Source organism: Bison bison, unplaced genomic scaffold (assembly GCF_000754665.1).
Source record: "Bison bison bison isolate TAMUID 2011002044 unplaced genomic scaffold, Bison_UMD1.0 scf7180017864280, whole genome shotgun sequence".
NCBI lineage: Eukaryota > Metazoa > Chordata > Mammalia > Artiodactyla > Bovidae > Bison > Bison bison.
In genome coordinates this window covers 6,848,687-6,869,470 of record NW_011494852.1, presented here as the reverse complement: position 1 = coordinate 6,869,470, position 20,784 = coordinate 6,848,687, and the positions used below count along the sequence as shown (strand labels likewise).

The following is a 20,784-nucleotide window of genomic DNA, read 5'->3' as shown; positions in this document are numbered from 1 at the left end:
ATCTGGCTGAGGGGGGTCCACTGACACCACCAGCCCCATGGGTCTCAGCCCTCCCGGGGGCCTCCCTCACCTGGTAGTTGTAAATCGGCCACAGGCGTTCATACGAGTGCTCATGGGCCCACAGCTGCAGGTCAACCCCTGAGACAAAGCAAGAGGGGTTCAGGCCTCTGAATCCAGGAGAGAAGGGAGGCGGGGCCTCAAGAGTCCTGGGGTGGAGCAGGGGGGTCACTCACCATATTTGTAAAAAAGATCCTCCAACCCATAGAACTTGCCACGGAGGCCTTTGCGAACCTAAGCAAGATGAGCAAGGAGGGGAGAGGGGCTGAGGCTCACCCCCGACCTGGATTTCAGCACCTGGTTCCCTGGGAGGGGGTGCTCACCTTGCTTTCATGCCAAGTACAGTCATCCAAATCAGCATTGGAGCAGTACATGGGCCGGTGGCCCATGGTGATGATCCACGGCCGGACCGCCCGGTTCTTATTGGCTTTCTGCAGAGAAGGGTTCAGAGTGAGGGGCGGGCGGAGCAGGGGGCAGCTGGTGATGGAGGAGGGGGTGGGGGACACATCCCAGGGAGACATCCACAGGTTACCTGGAGGTCGCTCTCCAGCCAGTGAAACTGTCTCTCTACCAGGTGGCGGCCGTAATGGAGGAAGAAATATACCTCAGTGGAGAGGGAGATGATGTGTGCGGGTCCCAGATCCCAGCTGGAAGGGTCAAGGGCAGGGGTCAGAGGTGAGGGTCTCCTCTGCATCTCCCATCCTTCATGGGAGGGAGGCCACTGTCCCTGCTCCCCCCTCAGATTACCTGTACCACAGGCCTTCGGTGTTCCCCGGCATGCTGAAGCGAGCTTTGTAGTTGGAGAAGTTGCTGGATAAAAGGAAGTAAAAGGGTAGGAGGGAGGGTCTGGGTGCCCCTCCTCCCACTTCCCACCATCAGGCCAAGCCTGGCTCCCAGCCCAGCCCTCATCTCCTCTCCTCTCACGTCCGTCAATGAGCTGCTGCAGTGTGAGAAACTAAGGTGAGACACTAGGAAGGACTGGTTTTGTCCGCCAGGCCCTCGCCCACCCCAAAGCCCTCGGGCCTCACTAGCGTTCCTCGTGATTCCCAGGGCAGGTCATGTAAGGTAGGCTAGCAGCCACGGGTTCGATGAGTTTCATGAACCTGTCTCCGACACGTGCATTGTCCTGATCCATGTTGTAGGCGAAGTCTCCTGGGTGGGGGTGGGGAGGTGGGGGGTGGAGGAGAGGATGAAGACCCAGACCCAGCTCTGCTGTTGCCAGAACTGAGACCTTGTTGATCAAGTCCTGGCTCCCCCTCCCGCTCAGGCATCTTCAGTCCCTACCTCACACCCGAGTGCCTAGGCACTTGGAACCGTCTCCTTAGCCTCTGGTCCCTGACATGCCTGCAGGACCCAGGACCTCGCTGGTCTCCTGTGCCCCAGGACCCCAGCCCCATCTCGTCCCTTCCCAGAGTCATGACAGCATTGAGACTGGCATGGTCTGCCCTGGCACTGGTTTTGTACCAGGCAGTGTTCCAGATGTTTTGCTTGATCAGCCGAATCCTCAAAACACCCTCTAAAGTGGATGTTATTATCATCCCCGTTTCAGATGGGGAAGCCGAGGTCCAGGGAGGTGGAGAGCTGACTCAAGGTCACAGAGCTGAGCTTAAGGATCCAGGAATCAAACCTCAGGAGTCTGATTCCAGCGTCTACTACAGCTTTGAATCATAGCCCCGATTTCCGTCTCCCATCTGGTTCCTGGCTCTCAGATCACAGCAGAAATGATCATGACAACCAACACTTATGTAGCACCTACAGCGTGGCAGTCAATGTCGACTTATTTCATCACGGTGCATGTGTACTAAGACGCTTCAGTTGTGTTCGACTCTTTGTGACCCCGTGGACTGTAGCCCGCCAGGCTCCTCTGTCCATGGGATTCTCCAAACAAGAATACTGGAGTGGGGTTGCCATGCCCTCCTCCAGGGGAATCTTCCTGACCCAGGGATCGAACCCGCGTGTCTTACATCTCCTGCATTGGCAGGCAGGTTCTTTACCACTAGCGCCCCCTGGGACGTCCGTATCGTCATCACAACAGTCGGAAGAATCTAACCTAGTCCCAGCTCTTACAACAGTAATACAGAGGAGAAAACCAATGCACGTAGCTCTAAGTGCCAGACTGATTTTAACCCGGGAGCCCAGTTAACCGCGACAGCATCCCCATAGCCAGTCTCTTCCCCCGTCCCTTTGGAACCACGCTGGCCCCGGCTCCCGGCCCCTTGCAGTCCTGGCGTTACCTCCCACCCCATACCTAGCAGATGCCTCCTCACCCACATGAAGAATAGCGTCGTACATGCCCTGCTGGGTGTCCCGGCGCAGTCGGGGGAGGGCCCTCGGATTGTCGGCCCCCAGGTCCCCAAACACAGCCAGGCGCGGGCTCCAGTGGGGTCCCTTCTTCAAGGCCCGGAAGCGGAAGCGACGGCTCCAGCCCTGAGCACTGCCACAGCGGTAAACTGAGGGGAGAGGAAAACGTCAAAGTCTGCCGGGGCTGGGGGGTGGGGGGAGCGCCCCAGGGTGTCTCCTTCACCCCCATCCATCTTCAATTGGTGGGGGGACTGAATGGGTCTAACCCATGCCCCTTCTGACCACCTCACCCCAGGTCTCCAGCCTTCCGTTTTCATCCCAGGGTCTCATACAATAGGCTTGCAGGTAAGCAGAGAGGGTACCAGCCTGCCTGAGCCACCTGCCAATAGTAGCTGTTAGCCCACATCCCACTTCTCCTCCCATTCGCCCTTCAACACCCGGCCCCAGGGCACCTCTCACCATACTGGACCCCTGGCAGCAGCCCCTGCAGGGTGACTCGGTGTATGTAGAGCTTCCGCCGGAGAATGCCCCCATCCACAAAGAGGCTGAAGGTGCCCTGAGCCTGGAAGGGCAGGGGCCCAGAAGGCTGCAGCCCATACTGCACTTCAGAGGGCACCGGGACCCGTGTGGTCCAGGTTACAGTCATGGAGCCTGGCTCACCTGGAGAGAGAGGCAAAGGAGGTTCGGCAGTGAGGCCTGGGTAGACGTGGGGAGAGATGTGCAGAGAGTGAGAGGCTGTTGAACATTTACGAGTTAAGGACACAGGTTCCGGAGCTTCCCAAGTTCAATCCCTACTTCACCATTTCCAAGCTGTGCTTTCCTTGGGCAAGTCACTGCAGTTCTCTGAGCCTCAGTTTCCTTGTTGGTAAAATGGGATAATAATAGTATCTTCCCTATAGGGTTCTTTGAGGCTTAGATGAATAAATAAGAGGAAAGCACTTGAAACAGTGTCTGGTACAGTCAGGGTTACATGAGTGGATGGATATTATTATAAATGGTGTTACTATGTGCAGGCTTGTGCCACATACTTTACACATGACACTGTTTAGGGGTTGTAAACTCAAATGTCTGGAGGCCAGTTAGGTAATATATATGGGAACAAGGGCCAGCTGTAAGGAGGAAGGCAGCAGGGAGGGGTGGAGTCTGTGACCGAGCGTAGAGCCTGCCGTTTCGGAGTGGAAACCATTGTTCAGCTCTAGGGATGGCTGCCGTGCAGGAAGCAGGCTTGGTACCAGCCAGTCTGTCAACTTCTAGAGCAAGTCTTTATACTGCTAAGTGCTACTGCTGCTAAGTCACTTCAGTTGTGTCCGACTCTGTGCGACCCCACAGATGGCAGCCCACTAGGCTCCTCTGTCCCTGGGATTCTCCAGGCAAGAACACTGGAGTGGGTTGCCATTTCCTTCTCCAATGTATGAAAGTGAAAAGTGAAAGTGAAATCGCTCAGTCGTGCACGACTCTTAGCAACCCCATGGACTGCAGCCTACCAGGCTCCTCTGTCCATGGGATTTTCCAGACAAGAGTACTGGAGTGGGGTTGCCATTGCCTTCTCCGAAATCTTTATACAGTGGTTTTCATATCCCAAGAGCACATACAAACTTTTAAGTAATAGCTTCTAATTCTTGAATGTCAGCAACCAGGGACCTCCGTCAAGGTCCAGTGGTTAAAACTCCAGCTTCTAATGCAGGGGGCCTGGGTTCGAGGGTTCAATCCCTGATGAGGGAACTAAGATTTCTCATGCCACAAGGCATGACCAGAAAAGTCAATTTGCAAACAAACAAAAGCAAATAAACAAACCCCATTAGCAACAAAATCAAGGTTTTAAAAATAACATGTGGTGTGTGTGCACGCGTGCTAGGTCACTTCAGTAGTGTTTGACTCATTACGACCCTATGGACTGCAGCCCACCAGGCTCCTCTGCCCATGGGGTTCTCCAGGCAAGAATACCGGAGTGGGTTGCTATGCCCTTCTCTAGGGGATTTTCCCGATCCAGGGATTGAAATGGAATCTCTCATGTCTCCTGCTTTGGCAGGCGGGTTCTTTACCATTAGTGCCACCTGGGAAGCCCACCAGGTGATTCTTTTTCCTGCAACGTGTGTACAGAAGGCACGCGCACAGGTCATTCATGGCAGCACTGTTTGTAACTGCAAAATATCGGAAACCACAGACATGCCCCTACATAGGAGCGTAACTTAAGGAACTATCTAACATCCGTACCCAGGAGCACTTCACAGCTGTCGGAAAGGAAGACGATGAACTCTAGGAACCAGTATAGAATGACGTCCAGGACACAACGTTAACAGAAGCAATGTACGAAAGAGTGTCTATAGGCAGCTATTCTTCATGTAAGAGGGTGTAAGAGAATACACAAGTATCTGCTCATTTATTTGTGCAAGAGACGTACACCAGAAACTGAACAGCTGGATTACTTACGTGGGCTGGAATGGGGAAGGGGTAGAAAAAAGAGGGGATGGGAATGGAGTAGTTAGTCGAGAGGCAGGGGTAGGATGCTTCTCAAGTCTGTCATTTTCTTAAAACCCTGAGTCCTAGAGCTATAGTCCTGTTTCATCTTTCCTTCACACACCCCAAGAAATGAACAATTAAAGCCTTCCTAGGTTGTAGCGGGGCTTCCCAGGTGCTGCTAGTGTTCCCTGCCAATGCTGGAAACATAAGAGGTAAGAGTTTGATCCCTGTGTCAGGAAGATCCCCCTGGAGGAGGGCATGGCAACCCACCCCAGTATTCTTGCCTGAAAACTCCCATGGACAGAGGAGCCTGGCTGGCTACAGTCCATAGGGTTGCAGTGAGTCAGACACAGCTGGAGTGACTTAGCACACACGTAGGTTGTAGGGGGACGTCAATACGGAATAGAAACACTTAACAGAGGGCTGTAAGTATATCAAAAAACAGGGACCTCCCTGGCAGTCCAGTGGTTGAGAATCTGCCTTGCAATGCAGGGAACTCAGGTTTCATCTCTGGTCAGGGGACTAAGACCCCACAGGCCATGGAGCAACCCCTTTATGCTTACTCTAGCACTGAACAAATGAGTAAGTCTATTGTAGATAGAGGGAGCTTGGTTTCTCAATGTTGGAAAAAGAAGTTGCAAATGAGGAAAGAAGGCTAAAGTATACCCTTGTTGGTGGACTGAAATACTGCTGGCATTAGTAAGATCTCATGGTATCTAAAATTAGTACAAAATTTACAGTTTGAAGACCAAATATGGCAGGCTCTTAAGCCAGCCTGCCTGGATTCAAATCCCAGACTGTGTGACCTGACGTGAGACTCTTCATTGCTTTGGGCCTCAGTTTACTCTTTTGTAAAATGGAACTAACAATAGTACCTACAGCTTAAGGTCAATAAGAGGTTAAATGAGTTTTCCATCTGAATCACTTCTAAGAGTATATTTGTTATTATATCATTATTGTGTAGGCCAAACAAAGGATAGCTATGATCTCACTGGGTTTTCACAGCAGCCCTGTGAGATGGGTTTTATTTTTGTTCCAGTTTACAGAGGCCTCCAGGCAAAGTGCCTTGTCCGAGGTTACTTATCCAGCAAATGCCAAAGCCATTTCATTCATGAGGTTTCAGATTCTCAATGCAACTAACCTTTAAGAAACTACCTTAGGACTTCCTGGTGGCCCAGGGGTTAAGAATCTGCCAGCCAATGCAAGGGATGCGGTTCGATCCCTGACCCAGGAAGATTCCACACGCCACAGGGCAACTGACTGAGAGCCACAACTTCTGAGCCCACACCTGCCCTAGAGCCCATGTTCTGAAACAAGAGAGTAGCCTCCTCGCTGCGACTGGAGAAAAGCCTGAGCAGCAGCGGAGACCCAGCACAGCCAAACAAATAAATAAACGAATAAATAACGAACTAAGTGAAACTACCCTAAAAGTGTCAAGGATCCAAAAAAGCAGAAAAGTCTGAGAAACTGTCACAGATAAGAGAGGACATTAAAGAGACCTTAAAAGATTTAATAAGTCAATGCCAATTTTCCCACAATATTGCTTTTCTTTTTTAAAGTGTAGTTACTTTTCATGAAAAATGTCATTTACCTTACTACTGAATAGGTTTACTATTGTTCATTTTTAATGATTGAATCAATATTTTTAAATGCCTCCATTTTAGTTTCTGATATGGCGATTGTTATGGATATAACTCACATAGGCTAAAGCTCTCTGAAGTTCTCATAATTTTTTCAGCTGTGCCAAAGCATCCTGAGACAGAAACATGTGAGAACCACTGCCACATTCCAAGTTCCCATTTGCCACTTCACAGGTTACTATTTCACTTACTCTCCACTGGGAGGTCTCACTAATATTACCCTACTGTCCAGATGAGGAGGCTGAGGCTAGAGAGGTTAAGTCACTCTCCCAAGGTCACACGGCAGATAAGCAACAAAGCTGGGTTAGAACCCAGAAGTCTGGGTGCAGAGGGTCCAGAGTCCAGGGTCTTATTACCCCCTTGCACCTCCACCCCAAGATTAAGGACCAGGAGGTATTTTGTGACAACACAATGAGCAGTTACACAATGAATAATGACAACTCCAATCCTCCAAGGAAAATGCTTACTATAGGCTGAGAACCAGAACCATTTCCCACACAGCCACATACCCTACTGCTTATAATCCCCATTTAACAGATGTGGGCAACTGAGGCTCAGGAAGACCCACCAGCCTAGACTCCCTCAGGAATCAGTGTGAAATACCAGAGCCCCCAAACCAACTGGTCCTCACTGGGAAATGCCCAGGGAGAGGTCACAGACACTTACCTGGGTAGGACAAGTGCACTTGCTCAGGGGCAGCACTGGGAGGCTTTGGGGACCCCCGGACTTCCAGGGAGAAGAAGAGGAGTAGACAGCAGCAGGTCCAGCAGGGACGGAAGGAACACATGGTAGAGGGGAGGTGGGGAGCAGGGCAAGGGAAAGGGTCCTGCAGGCATCAGCAGGAGGGGCTGAGAGGACGGGGGAAGGAGTCAGCGGGGATGGCAGGGAGGGCTTCACAGGGAGTGCTTATCCAGACTCTGGAGAGAAAACAAAAGCAAGCGTCACTCACGACTGAGAGACAAATACCCTCTGAGCCTCACTGGATGCTAAGCACTTTGCATAGATGAACTCGTGGGAGCCCGACAACATTCCTGTATTGGTAGCCTCTGTGATCATCAGCCCCGTATCACAGATGAGGAAGTTGAGCAATGGAGTGATTCAGTGGCATGGCTCAAGTGTGAAGGAGCGGAGACTGGAATTCAGGGGTCCTGGCTGCAGAACCCTTGCTCTTATCCACCGTTCACTCCCAGTGCAAGAAGTTTGGGAATGGGATTGGGGGTGGGGCTCTCCATCCTGGGCATTCCACCCTGCCCTCAGAGATCTCATGGTCCTCTCCTCCATCCTGCAACCTTCCATCTTTGTGACTCCAATACCTCCACTCCATCCCCAGACCAACCAAGCATTTCATCCCACCTGGAGCAGCCCCATCCTCCCTGCCCCCATCTCAGCATCCCATCCTGCTGTTAGTGACCCCAATTTCTCCCTATTTCCTGGTCCTGCGCTTGCATACCCAACCTCCTTCTCCCCAGCCCTTCCCCTCCCGCTTCAGTTCGGATCTCCTGGTCATGGAGGACCTGCCTGCCAGGGCAGAGGCAGGTGGGGACTGTCAATCCGGGAACCGGGAGCTGGGGCTGGGGGTTCCCTCTGGGTCCCGGCTCACCCTCTGGGACGCCAGCTCCCAGCATGCGCGCGTCTCGGGCACCAGTGCGACGGTGGTATTTATGAGCCATCCCACCGCCCACAGCTGTCCCAGCCCCGGAAGAGCCTGCCTTCTCCAGGTGACGGCCTCCCCAGACAGCTGGGGCCCCGCGTCCCACTGGTCTGGCCGGTCCCAGGCGCCCCACGCCCACACGCAACCCCCCAAGGGCGGAGCGAAGGAAGGGGTACCCAGGAAGTTTTGGTAAACCACCGCCGCCACCTCCAAGCTGGCCACCAGGTGAGCGCCCGGACCGGTAAGTCTGTGTTTGTCTCCAGGAGCCTCACCCCGCAGCTGCAGAGCCCCCAGGGCACTGACACTGGTCCCCATCTCTGGCCTTTCCGGATCCCGAGGTACTCAGGTGTTCAGGCACCTTCATCCGCGACCTGAGTTGGGGTGGGGAGATTCCCCATCCCTTTCCCTCCTCACGGGCTTTGTATTCTTGGCAGTTCCTTCCTCCTTCTCTCCAAGCTTAGTTCAGTCCTTCGCAGCTGCCGCCCCGCCCCCCGCATGCTGAAAACAGAAAATCTAAGTCCACCAATCACAGTGCTGCTTCTGAGCTGTGTAACTTCGGCTGTTACTCGACCTCGCTGGGACTCGGTTTCTTCGCCTGTGAAATGACGGTGATAACAGTATGAACACTATGGTCTATGGTGAAGTTTAAACCAGTTGACACATGAAATTGCATGCTGAGAACAGGGCCTGGCCCAGAGTAAGGGCTGGATAAGAATCAGCTGTTATTTTTATGATTATTAATGTGTGAGTTCCAGAAATTGCCTTGGGATGTAGGTGGGACCGTGCTTCCCTAGTGGCTCAGACTTACCGTGGCTCAGAATCTACCTGCAATGCAGGAGACCTGGGTTTGATCCCTGGATGGAGAAGATCCCCTTCAGGAGGGCATGGCAACCCACACCAGTATTCTTGCCTGGTGAATCCCATGGACAGAGGAGCCTGGTAGGCTACAGTCCAGGGGGGCGGACTAAGCACTAACTAGGTGGGAGCCAGTGAGACCTCTCTGTAAAAGGTTTGTGACCTGTTTGAAGGTTGTAAGTGGCTTGCCACGATACCCTTGGATATTTTCCCAGAGCCTGGCTTGGACGGTAAAGAATCCACCTGCAACGTGGGAGACCTGAGTTCAATCCCTGGAGAAGGGCATGGCTACCCACTTCAGTATTCTTGCCTGGAGAATTCCACGGACAGAGGAGCTTGGCAGGCTATGGTCCATGGGGTCGCAAAGAGTCTGACATGACAGAGCGACTTTCATTCCCTCATTTTGCCAGAGCAGCAGGAAAAGTCAGAGGTCCAGGTTTTCTTTGCTTCTTCTTGTCTGACAAAATGACTCCACAATTTGGCTTTGTAAATTCAAGCAGAGCTGTATCTGCAGATTGTGTACACCAGTTTCCAAGAACAACACTGGGGGTGTGGTTCAAGATGGGCTTTTGCACTGCTTGGATTTTTCTCCACCTCCTGGAGTCTCCGTTACAGCTTAAAATGTTAAAAAAAAAAAAAAAAAAAAAAAGCCCTTTTAGTCAAACTCAAATAACCCGAAGACCCTGCTCACCCTCAGCAATTGTTTTTGCTTTTAATTTTTTGGCTGCTCAGCAGGGCCTGTGGGCCAATAGTTCCCCTATCCGGGGATTGAATCCTCTGCCTCTTCATTCAATGTGTGGAGTCCTACCCAGTAGACCACCAGGGAAATTCTACCCTTAGCAATTTTAACTTCCTCCTGTGTGTGTGTTCAGTCGTGTCCGACTCTTTGTGACTCCATGGACTGTAACCCACCAGTCCGTGGCATATCCCAGGTGAAGAATACTGAAGCAGGTTGCAATTTCCTCCTCCAACGGATCTTCCCGACCCAGGGATCAAACCTGCATCTCTTTTGTCTCCTGCATTGGTGGTTGGGTTCTTTGCTACTAGTGCTACCTGAAGTTTTTTTGCTAAAGTCACCTGTGGTAGGCTGGTGAAGCCCTTCCCCGAATCATGTTTTTACATGCATTAAAAAAAAAAATACACAGGATACAAAGGAAATGGATGCTATTACACAGATGCAGGAAATTTTTTATATATGTGATACAGTAATATACGTACTTCTTTATCAATGCATTAAAAATGTTAGTAATTTAGCTTTGTTGAGTGTATTGATGGTGTTTGAGTCTTGTGACAACTACAATAGGGATAACTATAATAGGGTGTAAAAACATCTGTAATTTCTTCTCATGACAAAGCCAGAAATCTGCTGTGTCCTGGGGTTGGCCCTTCCAATCCCCCACCATGTTAGAAGCACCTGGGAAATTTCAATTACAGCAGCAGTTCGTAAACTACCCTCTTAAAAATTATTGAGGACCCCAAAGAGTTTTGTTATATGTGGGGTTATATCTATCAATATTTACCATGGAAGAAACCCTGAATATTTATTGGAAGGACTGGTGCTGAAGCTCCAATACTTTGGCCACCTGATGGGAAGTGCTGACTCATGAGAAAAGACCCTGATGCTGGGAAAGATTGAAGGCGGGAGGAGAAGGGGACAACAGAGGATGAGATGGTTGGATGGCATCACTGCCTCAGTGAACAGGAACATGATCAAACTCTGGGAGATGGTAAGGGAAAGGGAAGCCTGGCGTGCCGCAGTCCATGAGATCGAAAAGAGTTGGACATAACTGAGCGACTGGACAACAACAGTGTAAGAAAATAAAACTGAGAATTTTTTTTTTCTTTTCTTTCCTTTTTCTTTCTTTTGGCCGTGTCTCAAGGATGGTGAGATCTTAGTTTCCCAAGCTGGGCTCTCTGTAGTGAAAGCACCGACTCCTAACCATTGGACCTCCAGGGATTCCCAGAAAGAGGAAGTTTTTGAAACTCAAGAATACACGTGCATACGTTTCATTAGCCATCACAGTGATGATGTCATCGCAGGTCAGGTAGCTTCTAAAGAGTGAAAAGGACAAACACATCTTATGAAAATCGCTTTGTTCCCAAACCACATGCTGAGGATCATTGAATTGAAGGGCTGTCAAAGCAAAGTTGTTTTTCCAGTCCGAGTTCACACGGCCCCTGAATTCTATCGCTGAGTCAGGTAAAAAAGCCCCATTGCAGGGTTTCTCTGGTGGCTCAGTGGTGAAGAGTCTGCCTGCCAATGCGGTAGACATGGGTTCAACCCCTGCTCTGGGAAGATCCCACAGGCCACGGAGCAACTAAGCCCGTGTGCCACAACTATTGAGCCTGTGCTCTAGAGCCCATAAACCACAACTCCTGAGCCTACTTGCCCCAACTACTAAAGCCTGTGTACCCTTAGAGCCTGTGCTGTGCAACAAGAGAAGCCACTGCAATGAGAAACCCGCACACCACAACCAAGAGTAGCCCCCGCTCGCCACAACCAAGACCACAGCCAAAAAGAAAACCCACTGGGGACTTCCTTGGTAGTCCAAAGGTTAGGACTCTGCGCTTTGACCACTGGGGGCCTCAGGTTCCATCCTGGTGGGGGAAGAAAGATCCCACAAGCTGAGCAGCCAAAAAAGAAAAAAGCCCTACTGGAATTGTACTTTTTGGTCCCTGATGTAGCTGATAAAGGGGTCATAGCTCACTTATGACCCCTTTCCTCTGTCCTAATCATACGCAGGCCTCTTGCCTACTCTCAGGACAGCCATATAATTACTTCTAGTTTCTCTTTTTAGATACTTCTATGCTTTTGATAAATAGACTCCCATTTTCCTATTTCTTATTCTCTCCTTAGAGTAATCTTGTGGTGGCGAACAGAAGATCTACTCTGGGGTGACTTAGCCTGTGTTTAGATCTAGCATTAACCAGCTTAGGGAAATGATTGAACCTCACCGTGCCTCAGTTTCTCCATCTGTTAAATGGTGATACTAATAGTGGCCATCTTAGAGGGTTATGTGACAATTAAATCAGGTAATAGATATAAGCTACTTAGAACAGTGCCCAGCACAGAGCCAGCGCCACACACAGTGCCTCCCAGTTATTTACCCGAGACTTCCAGTCTGCCCAGTTTGTAAGGTAAGGCTATAACGAACCTACTTTTCAGAGTCATTTTTAATTATTTATCCTTCACCCCCACCCCCCAGGCTGCTGGGTGTGCCTGTGCCTGCTCAGTAGGAATGATGGACTTGGCTCTCGAGAGAATAGTCTGGATTTCTTCCTGGGGAGGATCACCTCTCCTTGAAGAGTGATCCGCAGGCTGGTACCCGCTGGGTGCCCGTAATAGGATGACTGTGGTGCTGCTCCCCGGGCCAGAGATCAGGGGAGCAGCGAAACCCTCTACCTGAAGAGTCCTGCCATCCTAGATGTCAGTTCAGTGGCCCTGACCACGAGGTAGCCTGTCTCTGTCACTCACAGCCCTGCAGAAGTAGGTGAAGGGAAGTGTTTGCCTCCATCTCCTCCCCCGGCAGACAACAGAAGTCTCTCAGTTAAAAAACCATGTAAGTCTTCCTCACTGCAGCAGTGTGATCCATAATAAAGTGAAGTAACAAATTAAAAAAATATATATTTTGCAATCTTTTATTGCAAATATGGCATACATATAGAAAAGCACATGAAACATAAATGTTCTACTGAATGAATTATGACAAACACACTTGTGTAACCACCACCCAGGTGAGGAAACAGATCTTCCCAGGTTTCTACAAATTCCCTCCAGCCTCCTCCCAGGCACGGCTTTCTCCCTCCCCATGAAGGTACCCACTTCACTAACTTCTACCTGATTTAGGTTACCGCACCTAAGTATGTCTCTTCATGCCTCTTTCATTTTGCCTGCTCCCCACATGACATAAACCGAACTATACACTGTGAACTCCTGTGTCTCTCTTCTTTCTCTCAACGTTCAGTTCAGTTGCTCAGTTGTGTCCGACTCTTTGTGACCCCATGGACTACAGCGCACCAGGCTTCCCTGTCCATCACCAACTCCCGAAGCTTGCTCAAATTCATGTCCATCGAGTCAGTGATGCCATCCAACCATCTCATCCTCTGTTGTCCCCTTCTCCTCCTGCCTTCAGTCTTTCCCAACATCAGGGTCTTTTACACTGAGTCAATTCTTCACATCAGGTGACCAAAGTATTAGAGTTTCAGCTTCACCATCAGTCCTTCCAATGAATACTCAGGACCGATTTCCTTTAGGATGGACTGGTTGGATCTCATTGCAGGCCAAGGGACTCTCAAGAGTCTTCTCCAACACCACAGTTCAAAAGCATCAATTCTTCAGCGCTCAGTTTTCCTTATGGTCCAACACTCACATCCACACATGGCTCCTGGAAAAACCACTGCTTTGACTAGATGGACCTTTGTTGGCAAAGTAATGTCTCTGCTTTTTAATATGCTGTCTAGGTTGGTCACAGCTTTTCTTCCAAGGAGCAAGTGTCTTTTAATCTCATGGCTACAGTCACCATCTGCAGTGATTTTGGAGCCCAAGAAAATAAAGTCTCTCACTGTTTCCATTGTTTCCCCATCTATTTGCCATGAAGTGATGGGACTGGATGCCACAATCTTAGTTTTTTGAATGTTGAGTTTTAAGCCAGCTCTCAACATTATGACTGCAGAATTTAGCCAGGTTGGGTCTATACATACAGTCTATTCCTTCTTATGGTCAAGTACCATTCCATCCTGTGAATACTCTACAGTTTATTTATTTACTGACTGTAGATGGAAATTTGAGTTCTTTCCATTTTTTGTCTCTTACAAATGGTATTCTTAACTTTCTAGTACATATTTTGTTCTAGTACATTTACAGTATATTGTGAACATATGTATACATTTCTCTCGTGTATGAATCCAGCAGTAGACTAGCTGGCTCATGGGAGATAGACAGACAAACAGACAGATAGATAGATAATAGATAGATACTACCAAAGAGTTTTCCAAAGTGGTTGTAATAATTTATTCTCCTTCCTCCAGCCATGTTGGAGCATTTCCATTGTTCCACATCCTCGCCAACACTTGGCCATGTCAGGCGTTTTATTTTTAGCCATTCTGGTGGATCTGTAGTGGTAGCTCATAATAGTTTTAATTTGCATTTCCCTGAGGAGCAATTAAAATTGACCATCTTTTCATTTGCATACTGGTCTTGTGGATATCCATTATCTTGGTGTGTTTGTTCATGTGTCTTGCACAATTTTCTATGGGTTGTTTGTTTTTAAAATGAATTTGCTCTTTATATATTCTGAACACCAGCCATTTGTTAGTTATGTGAACTATGAACATCTCCTACTGTGGCTTGCCTTTTTACACACACTCTCTCTCTTTTTTAAAAAATATATTCTGTCAATTAGGTGTTTTTTTTGTTTTGTTTTGTTTTTTTTGCTGTTCTGGGTCTTAGTTGCAGCATGTGGGATTTAGTTCCTTGACCAGGGACTAAATCTGGGCCCACTGCATTGGGAGCGTGAAGTCTTAACCACTGGACCACCTGGGAAATCACATCTTTTTACTCTCTTAATGGCATTGTTTAGATGCTTTTGAACTATGGTGTTGGAGAAGACTCTTGAGAGTCCCTTGGACTGCAAGGAGATCCAACCAGTCCATTCTAAAGGAGATCAGTCCTAGGTGTTCTTTGGAAGGACTGATGCTAAAGCTGAAACTCCAGTACTTTGGCCACCTCATGCAAAGAGTTGATTCATTGGAAAAGACTGTGATGCTGGGAGGGATTGGGGGCAGGAGGAGAAGGGGACGACAGAGGATGAGATGGCTGGATGGCATCACTGACTCGATGGACGTGAGTCTGAGTGAACTCTGGGAGTTGGTGATGGACAGGGAGGCCTGGCGTGCTGCAATTCATGGGGTTGCAAAGAGTTGGACATGACTGAGCAACTGAACTGAACTGAACTGAATGGACAGAAAGTCTTAACTTTAGCATCACTCAATTTCTCAATTTTTCTTTATGGATTTTTAAAAATCCTATTAAAGCTATATCCCCATGTTTCTGAAACATATTGATATTCTCTTATTTTCCAAAAGTTTTATCATTTGCATTACATTTAGGTTGGCAATCTATCTGCAACTGATTTCTGTGTATGGTGTGAGGTGGGGTTGTTAATGTTTTTAAACTAATACACATGGCTAATAAAATAAAGATAAATGAGTCTGCTTTCTTAAGGGGACTTCTTTCTAAAATATTCTTTCCTTAAGAAAGTAAATCATCTTATTACTGAAAAATAAGAAAGTAGAAAGAGCCAGAAAAGGATAACCAGCTCAAATTCAGCTGGCACACCTGAATTTGAATCCTGGGTTTGCCATTTCTTGGCTGGGTAACCTTGGACTAGTTCCACTCTTCTCTTAGTCTCAGTGTCCTAATCTCTAAAATGGGTTCAGCAATGGCTACTTCTTTTTTTAAGACTTTTTTTTTAATGTGGAGCAGTTTTAAATTTTTTAATTTATTTTTGATTGGAGGATAATTGCTTTACAATATTGTGTTGGTTTCTGCCATACATCAACATGAATCAGCCATAGGTACGCACATGTCCCCTCCCTCTTGAGTTACCTTCCCACCTCCCACCCCGCTCCACCCCCTACCTTGTCACAGAGCACCGGGTTTGAGCTCCCTGTGTCGTACAGCAAATTCCCACTGGCGATCTGTTTTACATATGGTAATGTATATGCTTCAGTGTGGCTCTCCCAGTTCGTCCCATCTTCTCCTCCCACCGTGTCCACAAGTCTTCCCTACACCTGCGTTTCACTGCTGCCCTGCATATAGGTTCATTAATACCATTTTTCTAGATTGCATGTTGTTATCGTTCATTCCCTGAGTTGTGACCAACTCTTTGCAACCCCATGGACTGCAGTATGCCAGGCCTCCCCATCCCTCACCATCTCCCAAAGCTTGCCCAAGTTCATGTCCATTGCATTGGTGATGCCATTCAGCCATCTCATCCTGACACCCTCTTCTCCTTCTGCCCTCAATCTTTCCCAGCATCAGTGACTTTTCCAATGAGTTGGCTGTTCGCATCAGGTGGCCAAAATACTGACACTCCAGCTTCAGCATCAGTCCTTCCAGTGAGTATTCAGGATCGATTTCCCTCAAGATTGACTGGTTTGATCTTTTTGCTGTCCCCGGGACTGTCAGCAGTCTAGATTCCATATATATATATTAATATATGATAGTTGTTTTTCTCTTTCTGGCTTACTTCACTTTGTGTAATAGACTCTAGGTACATGATGTGGACCATTTTTAAAGTCTTTATTGAATATGTTAGAACATTGCTTCTGTTTCATGTGGGTTTTTTTTGGCCTTGAGCCATGTGGGGTCTTAGCTCCCCAAACAGGGATGGAACTACACCCCCTACATTGGAAGGCAAAGTTTTAAGCACTGGGCCATGAGGGAAGTCCCTGGCTACTTCATAAGTGCTTAGAAAGATACAGCATGTAAAGCCTATATCATAGGGTGAGGCACAAAGAAAGAACTCAATTAATAGTAGCTGCAATGGTTAACAAAACATTTCATTTAATCACTCAGTGTTCATTTACCCTTAAGCTACTGCTGGTAACAGTGGGTGTCCCTCATTGGAGCCTTTTTTCTTAGACACTGGATCTGAGTTGAATCACGATCATCTGACATACCAATGTTATTTTACTGGACTCTTCTAAACATTCTTTTGTAATGACTGTGTGATATTTCATTGTGTGGTGAAATTCACCTGTTCTGCGGAGAAGAGAAATGGCATTAATGGATGAAAAACCAGGTGTTTGGAGCCAGGTGGCTAGGGTTCAAACCCAGCTTCCAACTCTAGTAGCTCTAAGTCCTTTGGCTCTCTGTGCCTCAGTGTCCTCATCTGTAAAATGGGGATAACATACTGCGTACTTGATATGTTTTTAGAGAATTGCTGAGAATTAGACCAGTGAGTGGCTGTAGTGAACTAAGTACAGTATCAAAAGTAGTATTTGGTGTAAACAGAGTCCTCAGAAATCCTAATAGAAATATTTCAGGGTTTTGCAATTCATTATAAAAGATAAAGTAGACTGATGGAGATAGTTCGATGAATCAGTAGATGTGTAATAAAGCAAGAGTAGTAAAATGCTAATGGTCGAATCTAGGTGATGAATATGTGGGTTTCTTATAAAATTATTTTACATTTTTTGTATGTTTAAAATTTTTCATAATAAATTTTGGGAAAGTACTTGAGGGAGATCCATGTAGCTATTGCTATTGATGATCTTGGTGAAAACAGAGCAGCAATTGCTAGGAGCACTGCTGTGTGCCAGGTGCCCTGCTTAGGAAATAGCTCATTTGATGATCTGTAATGATTTGATACTCTGTAATGCAGACTCTAGGAGGCCCATTTTATAGACAGGAAAATTGAGGTTTGGCAAACCTTAGCAACTCACTGTGTGGCCTTCAGGTCACTGACTTGGTCCGAGGCAGAAGAGGCCTATGGGATCCAGAGGAGGTGATTGATGGAGGGACAGCTCCCTTCTAGGAGGGTGGCATACTCTTCAGGGACAGGGACCTGGGCAGACAGGTCTTGGGGTCCCACCTGGGGAAGGTTCCTTGTTATCACAGCTGCCATATATAGATGGAGCACTCCCCATGTGCAGGCATCACACTGAGTGCTTTGCATAAACAATCTCATTGATACTGCACCCTGGCTATTAACCTCATTTTTAAATTTTAAATTTTCATTTTGGCTGTGCTGGGTCTTTGGCTTAGTTGCTCTATGGCATGTGGGATCTTAGTTCCCCAATCAAAAATCAAACCCGTATCCTCTGCATTGGGGGTGGATTCTTAACCACTGGACCACCAGGAAGTCCTCTAGCCCCATTTTATAGATGGAGAAACTGAGGCTAAGAGAGATTGAACAATTTAGCCAACATCATACAGCCTGTATATAGTCAAGCTGGGACTAAGACCCTGGTGTGTCTGATGTGATAGCCTGGGATGTGAACGCTTTTAGGAGAGACTTTTCCCCAGCTAGGATATTCTCTGTTGAGAAATACTGTCAACGCCACCCTCAGTTTTATCCAGAATCTGCCCACTTCCCTCCCTTCCCCAGCAGCTACCCATCAGCTCCTTCCTGGACTGTCCTAGCAGCCCCCTCTCATGTCTCCATGCTTCCATCCTGTCCCCACTGTCTTCCCCACATGCAACCACAGGAATCTTGTTAACCCCTGAGCGAGGCCACGGTCCTCCCCTGCCCAGAGTCCTCCCCGTGGCCGATCCCACACCATCTGCCCCAGCCACCATTCTATCCTCACTCCTGCTACTCAACCCTGGCTCAGTCTCCCCCAGATACAGAGGCTTCTATCCTGTTCCTTGAGCACAACAGATGCATTCTTATCTCAGGGCCTTTGCACCGGCTACTCTCTCTGCCTTGAACATTTTTTCCTGATGCCCCTATGCTGGAAAAGACTGTTGAGAGTCCCTTGGACAGTAAGGAGATCAAACCAGTAAATCCTAAAGGAAATCAACCCTGAATATTCATTGGAAGGACTGATGCTGATGCTAAAGCGCCAATACTTTGGCCACCTGATGCGAAGAACTGACTCATTTGAAAAGACCCTGATGCTGGGAAAGATTGAAAGCAGCAGGAAAAGGGGGCGACAGAGGATGAGATGGTTGGATGGCATCATTGACTCTATGGACATGAGTTTGAGCAAACTCTGGGAGACAGTGAAGGACAGGGAAGCCTGGCGTGCTGCAGTCCACGGGATTGCAAAGAGTCAGACAGGACTGAGCGACTGAACAACGTAACTTTCTCCTTCCTGCCTTCAGACTTGACCCAAATGTCACCTCATCAGTGAGGTTCTCCTTGACTTCCTGATGGAAAATAACAATCCACCTCCACACATCGTTCTGAATGCCCTAAGTCAGGGGTCTGGAGACTTTCGGTAAAGGTGGTTGTGGTTGTATAGTCGCTCACTCATGTCGGACTCTATTGCGACCCCGTGCACTGTAACCCACCAGGCTCCCCGTCCATGGGATTTCCCAGGCAAGAATACTGGAGTGGGCTGCCATTTTCTTTTCTAGGGGATCTTCCTGACCCAGGGATAGAACCCGTGCCTCCCGCCTGGCAGGCAGATTTTTCACCACTGAGCCACCTGGGAAGATATTAAAGAGTTTAGGCTTCAGTAGCCATATGCTCTGTGTCATAGCTTCTCAACTCTGGTTATAACACAAAAGCAATCACAGACAATATGTAACTGAATGAGCATGGCCATGTTGCAATAAAATTTTATTCATGAACATTGAAATGTGAATTTCATGCAAATATTATATATCACAGGGACTTCCCTGGTGGTCCTGTGGTTAAGATTCTGGGCTTCCAGTGCAGGGGGCACAAGTTCAAACTCTGATTGGGGAACTAAGATTAAGATCCCACATGCCATGAACCACAACCAAAAAGAAAAACATTCTCTTTAAAAAAAAAAAATAGTGGATTATATTTGATTTAAGTGTTGTGACAAAATATTCTCTTGATTTTATTTTCCCAAACATTAGTAGTTGTGGTGTTAGTCGTTCAGTCGTTGACATTCCCTTCTGCAGGGGATCTTCCTGACACAGGGATCAAACCCAGGTGTCCTGCATTGCAGGCAGATTCTTTACCTTCTGAGCTACATTAAAAGGTATAAAAACCATCCTTAGCTTGGGAACTGTACAAAAGCAAATGGCAGGCTAGATTGTACCTGGGTGCTACAGTTTGCTGACCCCTGTCCTAAGCCCACCCTGCCCAATGTTTTCACATCACCTTCTAACAGTCTGTAATATTTATTTATGTGTTATATTTATTATCTAACTTCCCCGCTAGTCTGTCAGCTTCAAAAATGCAGGGACTGGGGACTTTCCTGGTGGTCTGGTGGTTAAGAATCTGCTTTGCAATGCAGCGGACACAGTTTCTATCCCCAGCTAAGAAATTAAGGTCCCACATGCCACAGGCTCACTGCAACAAAGATTCAACACAGCTGAATAAATAAATATATCTATTTTTAAAAGACAGGGATTTTGCCCCTGGCTGGCAGCGTGGAGGCCGCACGATGCCTGGAGTTACTGTAAAAGACATGAACCAGCAGGAGTTCGTCAGAGCTCTGGCAGCCTTCCTCAAAAAGTCCAGGAAGCTGAATGGGTGGACACCGTCAAGCTGGCCAAGCATAAAGAACTTGCTCCCTACGATGAGAACTGGTTCTACACACAAGCTGCTTCCACGGCACGGCACCTGTACCTCCCGGGTGGCGCTGGGGTTGGCTCCATGACCAAGATCTATGGGGGGTGCCAGAGGAACGGCGTCATGCCCAGCCACTTCAGCAGAGGCTCCAAGAGTGTGGCCCGGCGGGTCCTCCAAGCCCTGGAGGGGCTGAAAATGGTGGAAAAGGACCAAGATGGGGGCTGCAAACTGACGCCTCAGGGACAGAGAGATCTGGACAGAATCGCTGGACAGGTGGCAGCTGCCAACAAGAAGCATTAGAACAAATGATGCTGGGTTAATAAAGTGCCTCGTTCATTAAAAAAAAAAAAAGCAAGGTGAAAAGACAGACTTCAGAATGGGAGAAAATAATAGCAAATGAAGCAACTGACAAACAACTAATCTCAAAAATATACAAGCAACTCCTGCAGCTCAATTCCAGAAAAATAACAACCCAATCAAAAACTGGGCCAAAGAACTAAATAGACATTTCTCCAAAGAAGACATACAGATGGGTAACAAATACATGAAAAGATGCTCAACATCACTCATTATCAGAGAAATGCAAATCAAAACCACTATG

General features: G+C 47.9%; 1 protein-coding gene and 1 pseudogene across 1 annotated transcript in view; one reads left to right on the top strand and one right to left on the bottom strand.

Annotated features, from left to right (window-relative positions):
* The window catches only part of LOC104995332 (iron/zinc purple acid phosphatase-like protein), a 13,967-nt gene extending 6,722 nt beyond the window's left edge, over positions 1-7,245 (bottom strand). The window contains exons 1-9 of the mRNA XM_010849209.1: positions 7,125-7,245; positions 2,818-3,018; positions 2,325-2,507; positions 1,086-1,209; positions 805-867; positions 590-704; positions 381-488; positions 234-291; positions 71-138 (exon numbers count right to left, since the gene is read on the bottom strand). Coding sequence (XP_010847511.1) covers positions 71-138; positions 234-291; positions 381-488; positions 590-704; positions 805-867; positions 1,086-1,209; positions 2,325-2,507; positions 2,818-3,018; positions 7,125-7,245 — 1,041 coding nt within the window. The remainder of the gene's footprint in view (positions 1-70; positions 139-233; positions 292-380; positions 489-589; positions 705-804; positions 868-1,085; positions 1,210-2,324; positions 2,508-2,817; positions 3,019-7,124) is intronic.
* A 12,799-nt stretch (positions 7,246-20,044) lies between these two features.
* LOC104995330 lies at positions 20,045-20,509 on the top strand (annotated as a pseudogene).
* The last annotated feature ends 275 nt before the right edge of the window (positions 20,510-20,784 follow it).